Source organism: Pollachius pollachius, assembly GCF_949987615.1.
Source record: "Pollachius pollachius genome assembly, chromosome: 1".
Lineage (NCBI taxonomy): Eukaryota > Metazoa > Chordata > Actinopteri > Gadiformes > Gadidae > Pollachius > Pollachius pollachius.
Genome location: NC_136934.1, coordinates 20,005,211 through 20,019,045, shown reverse-complemented (window position 1 = coordinate 20,019,045; position 13,835 = coordinate 20,005,211). Strand labels below are relative to the sequence as shown.

Sequence of the window (13,835 nt, the reverse complement as noted above, 5' to 3'; positions counted from 1 at the left end):
AGACATCTTGGGCTGCTGTTTGCGAGCATTTGTTTCATTTTTGTGTGCAGCCACAACCAACGTCTGTGACAATAAATTACATGCACCTTCCCGACCCTCTACCCTGAACACCAAATTGTGTTGTCACCCAGGCCTTTGACTGTAGTGTGGCCGTGTGACTCAACCGACAAGATGCACTTTATGAAAAATGGATGTGGTCGCCGTAGAAACCGGGAGGGTAGACGTATTGTCGGACATTCTCAGCCTAAGTGTGTTCTAGCGATGGAGTTGAACGTCACATGCAGTACTGAAAATGGAAAAGTAAAAAAAGTTGGCAATACGCTTACTTTGAACTAGAGAACTGGAGAATTAATTATTCGACAAACGAAAACATCAGAATATTTGAAATCCCATCAACAAATTAATTACCTATACACATAAAACATGTTATTCATAACCTTTTATTTAGAAGAGTAAAGTCACTTTTAATGCATATTGTTTTATTATTTATTAATGCATATAAGATTTATTGGCATAAAAAGTTTTACCCAAAATAGATAGACCAAAAGATTAATAATTGTATTGCACCCACCGTAACTCTTTGGTTAAAATATACCAGCATTGAGACTTTGTTGGAGATATGTTCTACAGACACATGATACATATATACATATATATATATATATATATAAATATTTCCTGATTTTGAAAAAAAGACTTAAATGTTAGACATTTAATAACATTGCTTATTGGAACCAGAAACGTGAAACATCCTTCTTTTAAAGCTAATGTCTTGAATCGACTTTGCGTAAACATGTTTCCATCGAAAGGCACTCGGTGGTTCCTGAGTGGGCTATTAGGGGAAACCCCTTGTGAGTTCCACACGTTCTGGTGGGTCTGGGTCCCTGAGAAGGTGGTGGTTTACTGCAGGCTCTGGACCAGGTGGTGGTAGGTCTCCCTCTCTCGCCCCACGCTGTGCTGCTGCTCTACGTACAGCTTGGCCGACCTCACCAGCCTCTCCCTCAGCTCCCCGTCCGACAGAAGCCTCTGCGACTGGCAAACAAACTCCTGGCAGGGACGGAGGCAAAGCGAGGGATACAGATCAGTATCGCTGCACACAGGCTTTCATCTCCCACTCGCTTGCCCCCCCCCCCCCCCCCCCTTCTGCCCTGCTCCCACTCTCCTCCTCGCTGTATGAATATAGAATCAAACCCCTATGTACAATCATACACATGGCAGCGCCACGGAGACAGAGTAAAAAGATTTACGGCTATTTAAACAATGTGGTGGGGGTGGGGGAGTCTCTTAATTGGCGGGGACATCTGTCGGGGACATCAACCCTGCCGCACGGCTGTCCAACCGTCTTTGGCGAGAGCTGCCATCTCTCGTTGGCACTTGATGGCAGGCAAACTTCACCAGAGTGACGGCGTCTGGTAAACAAACCCTCCGCCGCACCAGCTGAGAAGTAGGAGTGAGGAATCAAGATGGGGGTGTGTGTGTGCGTGTGTGTCTGTCTGTGAGTGTGTGTGTGTGTGTCTGTGTGTGTGGTGATGAAGCAAAGGCCTAGTGAATGTTGATGCCGTCCCCTGTGTGATAAATAAGATCTAGCAATAGGCCCCCCTCTGGGCCTCTGAAGTTTTGCATCACTCCGGGCCAGAAAGCTTAGAGAAACCACAAAGGTAGCCGAGGAATGTAGCATGGCACGGGCTCTGCAGATTGCCTATGGCCTTCACTGCTGCGGGGTGAGTCAGCAGGCCCTCAAAGCCTTGCCCGCAGCCGGACCAGAAGGCCATTGCAAGTAGCCGTCCTGTGTTTGCAAGAGGCTCTCTCTTGGAGCGTCTCTAGTCTAGAGTGACGTGAGCTCCGTAAGTCCTCAGCAACAGGATTACAGGGCGGGTTACGTGCTAATGAGGCAATGTGAATCTAATCGTGTACCACGTCCCTCACTGGACTCCCGCCTCTCTCTCTGCCTCTTCTACGGTTGAGAGCAGCTCACCTACCGGCCAAAGCACTCCATAAGACAACGTCCTTTCAAGGAGGGGTTTGAAATGTAACACTAGATGAGTGCCTCACTCAACGCTCATCCATACTTTCTCAGCTGAGGTCACTGTTGATCTGACCTCCAGACTATCTGTGCGATGTTCATCCAAGCAAGGCTTTTTCCTCAGCCCCTTCCTGAGCACTCAATTGACCCCCCTGCCGCAGAGAGAGCGCCCCATCTTCTTCTGTCACGACTGCGGCGTCGAGACTGAGAAAGTGAGTCCTGGTCATTGTTATGCTTCCAAAGAAGATCTGTTTCTCTCCTCGCCTCAACCCCCCCTATATCCCTCTCCCCGGGCGTATCATTGTACCCCTTGCCTGCTCGCTGCCGAGCGTTGCATCAGCGTGGCGTTTTGGGCTGACACCTTATAGTCTGTCCCAGAAGGCCCTCCGATTCATATCTAATCACCCCCACTGCAGAGACATCAGTTGCCCCTTTGTTATATGCTGCCCATATAGATCAGCCTAACGATGGGAATTTTAAAGAAGTTTGTCAAAGCAGCTTTGTTTACTCAATAGCAGCACAAAAGGTTTTTCTGGGACAACTTCTGGTGCAAGTGCTGCTCTTGGAATCAGTGGGAGGAAGGTGCTCCGTAGCTGCCTGGTGCTCTGCAGTCCGGCTCAGATCGGTAGGCTCTGCCCTACTGTGCTTTACGGTGGCCTCTGTGTCGCAGCTCATCAGGGCTTAGTGTATGTGTTGGAGGTCTGTACCTGAGGGCTGGAGTACAGCAGGCCGGTGACCTCGTGCTGGACGACCGCAGCGTTGCCCGGGATGTCCCTGGCCACCACAGGCACCTCCAGATGCATGGCCTGCCAGGGGAATGGAGAAACGCGGCTCAGAGGTTCACACCAAAGGCGTCCATGCTCGCATCGGATTTCTTTCCGAAGGTTCGTACGGTCGCATGGACAGAGATCAAATACGCGTTGGATCTAGGCTCACGCATGAAATTGGACCTGAACCTCATCTGAATAATTCTCATTCTGCATGATGTCAGATGCTCGCTAAGAAATTAGAAGGAATGCAGGCGATAAAATCTGTCCGATGCAGCACATCATCGGAAAAGGGCCAAACATTCGTGTAGGATTGATGTGGATCGGACATTGATTAAATATAGAGGCAGCATTTTTTAATTCTCGCTCTGCTATTACTGTTCCCAGGCTATTCATTCAGCGCTTGACGAATAGTTAATCACGGCTAGTCACCTCCTCGTAAATACTTTCGGGGAGCTACCTTGATGGGAACGAGGCCTGATTAAGCCCGAGCAGATGTGCAGCCAGGCTTCTCAGCCCGGCGGTGACTTGGCTCGCTCTATGGGAATTATGCGTCTCTTTTAGTTCCAATCTCCCCAGCAGGCTGTTGAGTGAAACTTCTTAAACAGAGTGTAAGCCCTCTGTGGATTGTCCTAATCTACAGTTTTAAAAGAGATTAGCTGGATTATGAGTTCACTCACTGAGAGGGAGGGAAAGTTCGGAGGCAAGCCCTTCATTTGGATAAATTGAACACACCCAAGTAGTCAGAAAAGGATCTGGCACATGAGCACGCACTAGGTGAGGAAAGACATCGGTTCTGACTTGAAACAGCTTTAAATATTCATTCATTGTTAGCTAATTAATAACGTCATCCAGTGCTAATGATACTGATAAGCTGGGGTTGTGGTATCAGGTATACCTCCAAGATGGCCGCCGACATGCCCTCCGAGATGGAGCTATTGACCACGGCGAAGCACCTCCGCACCGCCGCATGCAGTTCCCGCTGGCTCCTCCCCTGGGCCAGGTAGACCCCGGTCCGCCTGCCCAAAACGTGGAAGTAGGGTATGGGTGGGCGTGGGGCTCATAACAGCCTGAATCACAGGAGCCTCGCGGGAGGCTCAAGGGAGCGTGAATGAGGCTGAGCAGTGGTGACAGGCTCGGGGGCAGTGTGTGTGACATGCACTCAAGAGTGCAGGTACAAGCTCTGTAAGCTGAGACCAGAGAGAACAGCTTCCTGTCTCCACAAAGTTGAGAGTAGAAGGGGGGCGGAGGCTGCAAAGAAAATAGCTCTGCCAAAGCAAGAAGATAACAGGAGGATCTTCAAGTAGATTTCAATTGGATTCACATTATGGCAGATGCAATCTATGTTTGTTTATGTTTAGGGACACACAGGATAAATAGGGACGGGGGGATTAGTAGATAAATCTATGCAATACTCATTCGCAGGCGAGCAAAGGCTTGCCAATCAGCACGGCGGATCCAGAGTCTAGTGCCGTGTGCGCAGCGCAAACCAACAACAGCGAGGCCTTACCTTTGAGCAACGGCCTCCACCTCCTCTGTGAGCACAGAATCAATCTGCGGAAAACACAAAGGCAGAACAAAAGGAAGTAGTCAAACAAATCCTTAATTAGGCACACAAGCTTGGCCCGCAACGACCTAATCAGGTGCAGGGGGTAAACACTGTCTCAATCATTTTCAAATCACCACCAAAACATTGGGCAGAAATCTTGCATGTTTGGAGATTGGGGTCAGGGGAGGCTGGGTGGGTGGGTGGGAGGCCAAGCTGATTAATTGCGATGTGGGATTTGCCTGCATTAGCCTGCCGACAGCAAGGCCCTAGAGCAATTTAGGTCAAAGATGCTGGCAGGCAGGCCGAGTCTGTTGGTGGGTAGGTGATAGCAGATGTAGTTAGTGTTTTTTATAGAAAAGGTGGCATCAAAGTCGGACAACAGTTAGGTCATTCTGGTTTTACAGCGGCATTGTAAAAACCTCACCAATCTATGGATGATGTTAGAATTCAGAATGAATTATTATTAAGAAATTGCTTTTATTGGAATGCTCATCTTCCAATTTGAAATGTCAAGTTTTCTCATTCGTCAGTAATGAAATCATTTGGGCTTGGATACATTTTCCTTTTTATTATCAATGAACGTACAAAGACTTTCTGATTTAAGGTCGCGAGATGTTCGTTAATGTCAACATTAATTATATTCCTTAAAATATGACATTTCTCAGCTTCCACAGAAGCCCGTAATCACAATGACACAAAGCGAGGAGATAGCAAGACGTAGGCGTGTCTCAGGCCGGCCGTGATGAAGATGTTGGAGAGATGAAACAGAACATACCTTTAGTCTGACACCGCTGTTTGAAGAAGAGAAAAGGCTCTAAGATACTTTGGTGTCATAGCAAAGCAAGTTTAAAAGAAAGTCAAATAAAGTCTGAAATAAATCCCTACAACTCAATCAATTCGGGGGAAGAAACCAGAAGTTGAAAAAGGGTTTTTGGGATAAGTATATAACCTCACTCTGCAGAACCACCAGGAAGGTCAACAGTTCAATCAACTGGTCTTTAATCCATCCATATTTGTATGTTTAAATGTACAACATTGCCGAGCCGTTGCGTTCAACAGCAGGATGGGGGAAAGCGTTATCCTAGTCACTCATGGCTGGGGCCTTCCTTAGTGCTGTACCGTCCAACAGCTCCCCGGCCTGCTGCTGGTCTGACCGGCTCCCTGCAGACAGACAGACAGACCGCTGCCCCTCATCTGCAGTCTCCCCTCCCCTCCCCTCCCCCCAGCGTGCAGCAGACTTCCAGCTCAATGTCGACCATAATTCCAGCTCAACAGTTAATGCCGGTGCCTAATTTATCCAATTAGAGGACACCGTCGGTATTCCCACGGCATGTTAGTGTGTAACTTCCTCACAGTGCTAAAACTGTGACGACAGAGCGCAATATTGAAGACAGGTGCAGGTCTTAGGGGCCCTTTTATCGGGATGCCCAGGCTGCTTAATTCAATTGGCAAGGCGCAGTGATGCTGGTGTGTTCCTTTGCCAGTCTGTCGGGCGCCCGTGTGGGCTTAAAATAGGCCGTAGTGTATGTAAACAGACTGACGTTATCCCAACCTCACACTCACCTCTGGTCCGATTATAACCAGGACATTGAGAGGATCCTCACGGTGCCATTCTGGGAAACAAAGGAAGCAAACAGCCAGAGGAAGAAGAATCAATTAGGCCAAAATTCAAATATTTAAACGGCCCAATGTTTTTGCTGGTTCTGAGAATTGCAAAACTAAATTGGTAGGACTTAGAGTTAGAATGTAGACAGGTCTCTCGTTGTTGTCAGACAAGAAGTCATCGTACAAGCTTAATCATTCAGAGAAAAGCCAATAGTGTACTCAATTGAATTGGTGCAGAGAAAAGCTCTCTGCACCTAAACTGCCCCACGGTGTCCCAAGCAGGGTAAACAGGGACAGAAAGCTATTTGAACATTGTTTTTTTGGTGCTTTTCATTAGATAACGTGTGGCCCTACATCGCCACAAGTCACCATTCCACTCTCACTCAACACCCCGACGGGGCAGCAAAGCCGCACGAACAGCTTTGTATATCTTGGGATTTACCTCATCCACTTAAGGCTTGAGTGGATCTAAAGCGATGCCAGGAAAACGCATCAGGCCTCCTCTCCACGGACTCACGTTCTGTTCATGCGGAGGGTCTTAGCATTGTTCCGTGCAGTGGATCGCTTGTGGTGCAGCGAGCAGACTGGCGTACCTGTGAACACCTCCGCCAGGTAGAGAGGGTCCTTCACCCTCCTCAGTCCACAGACCAACAGGAAGACACGATGCTGCTCCGCACGGCCGCCGCCCACACCTGCAAGGGTAGCGTGGACATTGCGAGCGTGCACGTATGCATGAGCGTTTGTGAATGAAGTGGGTGGGGAGGGCAGTGGGAGGCAGAACAGTACCACGGTGTCACAGAAACCGCATAATGAACATCCAAACGACACCCGGCCATAATGAAAGCAATACATCATGCAAGGTCACACGGAAGACAGAACGGCGATGACTAATGTTCCTCCATAATTCTGATCGGAGCGGCCCCAACACCCACCGGAGGGGCTGGCTGGTAGGAGCACTGCAAGGTTGCAGACTAATCAGCAATGCTGCCATGCTAGCCGGCCCTAAACAGCCGGGCCGACAATTTGCTCAGTCAACAGCCTGAGATTAAAAATGACTGTAATAGCACGCTAACAACATCAACATGTTTCGGGGAAGCTGGCCGCGTGCCAGCCAACACCAGATCAGCCCTCTTCATAGATTAAAACCTTTCATGCTCGTTCTGGAGATTAGTGTGGGGGGACTGGCAGAGGTACAGCACTCCTCACCATAAGGGGCAAAAAACACGGTGGCACACCCGACCTTCAGGCAGTGGCAGAAAGGAGCTGAAACCTGATCCCAATAACTAACTATGCTGTGATGACATCGTCCGCTATGGACCCTCGTCCCATCAGACCTGCTGGAACCTCAAGTCTTTCAACGCACTTTGAATCGACCCAGGCTCAACATAAGTCTAGAGTATGGCATTAAAAGGTAGCCAACTGCAGGAAGACCTCCCGATGGGAAGAACTACTTGTTAGTGACCGGCACTGACTTAGACTTGAATGAAATTCCTCCAGGACAGGGCATATAGAGGATGATATCAGACATCATTAACGACTGCTCAAATCAAAAGTAGCAGAAGACTGGAGTTTGGGTGTGAACTTGGCTGTGTACTTGACTCTTTTAACCTTCTTTAAATGCAGCGTTTGTACACAGACGGAGGTGATGGGTAGCAATGAGATCATGTTTCATGCAGCGCTCTGTGTGCCTAATGTGCCGTGGATTTGAAGCGGTGAGATTAGTTAACAGTTACTATAAGAAGCTAGGCCACTGTGCTGACGAAAAGAACAGGACTCTGTGTGACTAAATCCCTCTTTGATCCCTGATGTTTGACTTTGACCCCGATAGAATGAAATAGGTTTGAGGCACGCTAGGTTGCTAGGCTAGGAAAGCACCTGCAATCAACTACAATGGCATGTGTTTTGATAAACAGTGAAATTAAAACCGATATTTAAGATTAACGCTAGATAACAATGGCGGACAGAAACATGTGCACAGTGCAAGCCCAGTAGAGTGGCATTCTTAGTGTGCATTGGTCAGAATCCCCTGCTGACACATAAGTCCAGATCAGGTGGATCAGGTAGGCTCTTTAAATGCTATTAAAAGGTATCTTTGGATGAAAGTGAGGTGGAGGGAAACACAGCGAGGGATTTTCAAAATAAAAAGGGTCTCATAGTTGACAGTTATCCAGTCGCTGACTTTCACACAGACAAAGGTAAACACAATGTTGACACTACCTCAGAACAAGTCTGAAAAAAATAATGAACACGTCAAAAAAGCACACACAAGGGCAAAGACCTCTCTTAGCGGGCGGTAGACCAGGGTAGAAGGCAAAAAAACACAGCAACAAAAACAATTCATCTTTCACAGTATGGGAAATAACCATTTTTTTCACGGTACAGAGGGTAGTATGCAAAACACATATTTGATGACTCAGCTTTGATTTTCAGAAGGACACTGTGATCTGTATAGACCCCCTGTTTGTGTATCAGTGAGATGCTGCATGCTGGTGTTTTCATACGTTTGTTTACATGCTCGTGATGGATTTGAATGCAACACAGACAGAGGAGAACATGACAACATCGAAAACATCCCATTTAGACTCAGGTTAGGGTTAGGTAACATGTGCTTTGTTGAAGATAACCACACATGTTGATTTAACTTATAGGGTGCAGGATAGTCTAGTGGTTAGGGCTTTTTGATTCCCCGCTGAAGGCTCTGGGTTCCAGCACCAACGGTCCGCAGTCTACCTGTAGGCATCCCTGACTAAGATGTCTTCAATTATCGAACAAAATTGTAATAGTCACTTTGGCAACTAGTAATAGATAGCTAAGGGGTAGATATTTATGCAATCATTTCTTTATATCTGTATCTGTGTATTATATATGTATAGTTTAGGATTATTTGATATCTATGTATTTGTGTGCTCTTCTCATAACCCCTGCCCTTCGACAGAGCCCATAGCCGGGGTGCTTTGAACTGTGCCGCCCGCTCAGGGAGCTCCTCGCTGGGGCTTCTGGGGCTTCATCACTAGGCTGTACTTAACAGCAACAAGAAGATAGAAAAGCTCACTTCTATCGCCGAGAAGATGTGCTGTATGTCTCCGCATGGTCGGAGCACCAGAGCACGGAGGGCCACCAGTCCCTTTGCTTTCATATCGGGTTGGAGGCACTTAAGGGCGGAATCGAGTGTCAGGAAGCGTGCGTTTTGTTACAAGATGGACTTGCATACAGTGGACTCTCGTGACAGATAGGAAGGTAGAGGCTTTTGCCGCAACCGAATGCTCCTATTGTAGGAATCGGGCATCATACGTTTCGTAGAATAATTGTCCATAAGAAAATTCTCCGATTCAACAACTGAGAGAAATTCAAAACAGCAACGCAACAATATGAAAAAAGGATGAACAGAACACAACCAGGGTTTCGTCACTTCTTTAAAAAATAGAGCGACTGAGACTTGAATTTGAAGTGTAACAAAAGACATGGGGCCATTAGCATGACTGATTATTCAGAGGTATGTTGAGGAGCGGCCCTGTGCCGGACAGAGATTCATCACCTGGCATGGGTGTCCCCCAGCGAGCGATGGATATTATCCCACAAGGTCCAATTTACAGCTCAGGCTCCACCCTGTGTGTGTGGGGGTGTATGTGTAGTTAGGGTGGGGGTGGGGAAATGCAGTACAGTGCCGAGATGCTCATCATATATTTATAAGAACAGGACGACTGTAGACAAGACTAGGGGTGTGAACCTTTCGGTATCTCGCTATTCAATTCAATCCTTGGGGGTCCCGACTAGATTAAATAATCGATGCTTGATTCAAAACTGTTCACTAAGAAAAGCTGTGTGGCAAATGAATGCATGAAAGCAGAGTAAAGTGTGTAGAACGGTATGACATTTTATATTTGAAAAAAAAAAAAACGGAATCTGAATCAAGTGATTACAGTAATGTAAACACGAAGGCAAACCTAAGAAATAAGGGACTTTTCTTTTTTTAACTCAGGCCTTCAAGACTCTTGAAAGGGAGACCCCTTCCCCCCTCCCCCCTCCTGGCCTCCCTTCCCTCCCCCCATCGTCAGCACTACCACTGCCCCCTGCTGTGTAACAACTATGGGGGAGATACCGAGAAGGTCTCATGAAAAGGCTTTTTATATTCCATATTGCATGAAGTTTGGAATTACACAGACTCAAACACTGTTGCTATGAATCCGCCGACAACGTTTGAACTGTGAGAGAGTAAGACAATGAGGAAGACAATTGAACGTCAATATTGTAGGCTGTTGAAAATAAGGCGTGCACATTGTTTGGATATTCCATGTACTTGGCTGGCTAATAGACTCAGTAACCGAGCGAGGGTGGCAGCTGAATGTCGTCAAGGAAGTGAGCGTACACAGAATAAGAAAACAAGAAAACCCTGACGGTCTTACTAAGAGGTCAATGTAAATATGACCTAAACCCCATAACAATACATGGCTAGATATTCATGAGAATGATAATAATCCAGGTTTAGATAGCAGCTGGTTATTAGCTCCTGATTAATGAAGAGACACAAATATATCTTTGTAGTCATACCTGAGCTCTTCAAGAATTCACCCCAGGAGAATTTCTCCGTGGCCTCAGTTCTAATGCCTGCACAACACAACATCAGATAACGTCACAGAACAGCTAGCATGGAAAGAAAGCATCAACAACTGTAGCAATTATAGTAATAATTCTGTGTTAATAGTTGTATAATCTGTAAACAAGAGGAAAACAAAACAATTATTTCATATTTCAATTATGTCATTATGTCCATAACGAGCTAACACAAGCCTGGCAATGAAAAGTAAGGGCTTAGCAACAGCAAAGTGACAGCAGGTTTACGGCTTGGCTTGGCTTACCTTGGGGCTGAACGTAGATCTTGCTGCTCGGGGAGCGCTAGGGAGACGATGGAAGCGTATTGTCAAGAGTATTAGAAACACATGTACTATTTGCAGGCAAAATGTTTTTCCTTTTTTTTGTCACATTTTCCTTTGCCATAGATAATATCGGTCACCAAGGGACAAAGTGAACTCATTCCTGGCCCACTATCATTTTTATAATGATCAACCCCCGAAGAAAACTATGGGAGGAAGTCATTGCTAAACGCCGAAGGAGCGACCGCGAGTAGATCACGGATGAGGTGGCGGAAATGGAATGGATGTTATCACAGGTGTCAGATCTGCTCCATAAGGAATTCCAATGAAAAATTGTAATGGGTATTTTTTTCCAGCACAATAAAAAGTATGGCAGTGCCTGAACTCTGTGTCTGCCTGCTGAGGACAGAGGAATCGAATCAGAAATGAAAAACACGGTGGCGTTGGTTATAATACCTTATTATCTTATCTTAGTTATGGGGCTGTATTTTGTGATAGTCTAGTGGTTTGGGTCCATATTTCCAACACTACGTGCTCATAAACTATATGTATATAAACAAACAATGTTTTAAAGAAGACATTTTTTTCACTGTTCACTGACTCTACGGTAACACAAACAATGATAAGTAGTGAAATAGGTCCAAATAGATTCAAACTAGTTTTAAATTGCTATCTATTTAGGTAAATCTAAGGTGCTTAGTTAGCCACTAAACAAAATGACACTGACGTAGAACAAGAATGACAAGTATGTGTGCTAGTAGTTGAAGCATACCAGGAGTACATACGCCATTTGTTTCATCTTGGCAGTGAAGGCAACAGCAAACCTGATTCAAGAAAACAAATAGGAATTATCTCACATGCCCAGTTCTACTATGATCTAATGATACATTTCCAAGTGGAAATACAAAATATGAACTTCTCTTGTATTTGATCTCAGAGCAAATAACATCATTACTAAAGCAATCAGAGCAAATCAAATATGTAAACATTTCAAGCCAACGCTAGTAGAAAGATATTGCATTTTGCAATGGGATTGCATTCTGTTAGTCTGCCTGTTAGTTGCAATTTCCTGATCGAGATATATGAAAGGATAATGAGAACTGGTAACAGCAGGAGGAGCTATAATTCAGATGCTCTAAAGTCACGAGACTGTGATCCACCCTGTTCTCCCACCCCCTACAGTTGTATAGATGGGTTCCTTGCCGTCTTTAAAAGGGCAAATAGAGTAGAAAAATATATAAAGCAACTTTCAGCACAAAATATATGAGGAATAAAATACAAAGCTGTTTAACCAGGGTGATTGATTGATTGAGCCCTTCATATTTGGGACAATAATCCAAACCTAGAAAGGGATTTTGAATGGTGTCTCTGGGATACAATGGGGTACTCTCAATTCATCAAAATTCCTCCAAACCATCTAATGTTCAATACAATTGGATTAGAAGACTTGCATTAGAAGAACTTCCTGTTAATTCTAATTTGCTGTGGATTTGGCAATAATCTGTCTTTCTCCTTGCATCACTGTCTTAATTCAGTTACACATATAATATATATAGATACACATTTATATGAATATGCCTTCAGATACTTAACAACTGTATACCTTGTATTAACAGATAATAGCTATTGTATAAACGGCAATATGTTGTCCTCTGCCCATCTGTACATTGTGCCGCAGTGATGGTGAATCTCTCAATGATGTATATACATTGAAGAGGGTCATTTGCATGTACGTCACCTGGCTTTCAGCAGCACCTGCTTCATAACCACGAGCTTGTGCTCCACTTTCACATCCTCATTGATATCTGTTCCTCCAAAGACAACGCCAAAGGGCACAGGGACATCTGGTGTCAAAGTCAACACAACATACAGCGTGAAAGGTAAATAGAGGGAAGGATGTAGTGCCTTGTTTACAGGAATGACGTTAACACAAATGTGATTTGGAAAGAGAACACGTTTGAATGAGTGGAATTACCCAAGAGCAGCCTCCCTGCTTTGTACAGGTGTATGGCCAGTGCACCATCGAAGGGAGGTTTCTGAGTGACCAACCTGGCCACCTCAGCAGAAGATTTGAATTCTGATGCATCTCGAAGCACACAAGTGTGGCCTGCAGATTCAACGTGAGCCCTGCGATCGTTGAGGTTAAGTAGGCACGTCAATAAACTAGTTCTTTTTTTCAATCCAAATTACTTATTTGCAATATGACTAAAGTTAGTTAAAGTAGCAGACAATTAGACAGGTATCATCTGTTTATTAACATCAAAACAACTTGTACTTTTGTGTTCCCCTGATGTCCTATCTGTGCAGGGCCACTTGTTGGTGGGTTGTAGCCACACGTTGGTCAGTTTCCCCGTGTACTCTTAAAGGATTGTGGTTGTCACACTCTAGTATCGGCTACATACTTCCTACACTTATCTGAAAGTAAATTACCTTATCCTCTCCGCTGTGGTGCAGTTCCCCGTTTTTGGACTTAGGCAGGCAAGAAAGAGTAATTTCATAACGCCACTGATGCAGATCTTTCGACCAGGTCTACATACCACACCATATAAAAGAAAAATCAGTTTCAGTTTCTAAAACTAAACACATTGCATGTTTAAGGGCAATATCATATGCCCACTACGCCAACTATGCCAAGCGCTGCAACAGCCCACTGAGCTGGCAATGTCTGCTCTCTCTAGCACCATGGCACGGTAAGCACTCGAGTTAAATTGCTTTAGTCCCTCTTTAAATGATGCAACAACAGGTATCTTCATATGTATATGCTCTGTCATATACTGAATTCATACAGCATTTTAGAAGTTACGATTTAAGTACCACCGTTATTTTGCCCCACGCCCCTGTCGCGTCCTAGTCTGTGCGAGCTAAACATGAAACGTCAGAAGCCAAGAAGCAAAAACCAAAACAAGACAGTATCACTTCCTTGTGGGGACGACTTCTGCTTCCGGGGACAGAGTTTAAAGCAGGTGGATGAGCTGGCAGAGAGGCTGGAACCCGCATGCGCACCGATCCACCGCGGTGTA

General features: G+C 45.5%; 1 protein-coding gene across 3 annotated transcripts; it reads right to left on the bottom strand.

The window, feature by feature from the left end:
• Positions 1 to 472: 472 nt before the first annotated feature.
• Positions 473 to 13,689, bottom strand: glt1d1 (glycosyltransferase 1 domain containing 1). 3 transcript variants are annotated; one of them, XM_079736651.1, is made up of 13 exons: positions 13,633 to 13,689; positions 13,246 to 13,344; positions 12,791 to 12,942; positions 12,554 to 12,659; positions 11,588 to 11,639; positions 10,801 to 10,837; positions 10,493 to 10,549; positions 6,538 to 6,636; positions 5,903 to 5,952; positions 4,301 to 4,344; positions 3,689 to 3,809; positions 2,731 to 2,829; positions 473 to 1,047 (listed from the first exon to the last, which is right to left on the bottom strand). In XM_079736651.1, the coding sequence occupies exons 2-13, from the start codon at positions 13,311 to 13,313 to the stop codon at positions 901 to 903; spliced, it is 1,032 nt and encodes a 343-aa protein (XP_079592777.1). In that variant the 5' UTR covers positions 13,314 to 13,344; positions 13,633 to 13,689; the 3' UTR covers positions 473 to 900. The 3 variants fall into 3 exon arrangements, with proteins under 3 accessions (XP_079592777.1, XP_079592778.1, XP_079592776.1); XM_079736652.1 differs by having other exon boundaries at positions 13,630 to 13,676; XM_079736650.1 differs by having other exon boundaries at positions 13,246 to 13,675.
• Between the last annotated feature and the right edge of the window lie 146 nt (positions 13,690 to 13,835).

Bases quoted from the DNA above. Each gene is read 5' to 3' on its own strand.
- glt1d1 (XM_079736651.1), bottom strand. From the start codon at position 13,313: ATGAAATTACTCTTTCTTGCCTGCCTAAGTCCAAAAACGGGGAACTGC. The intron at 6,637-10,492 runs GTATGACTACAA...CTACCCTTGCAG, and splicing joins TGAATTCTTGAAGAGCTCAG to GTGTGGGCGGCGGCCGTGCG. The intron at 1,048-2,730 runs GTACAGACCTCC...CGTCCCTGCCAG, and splicing joins TGCTGTACTCCAGCCCTCAG to GAGTTTGTTTGCCAGTCGCA.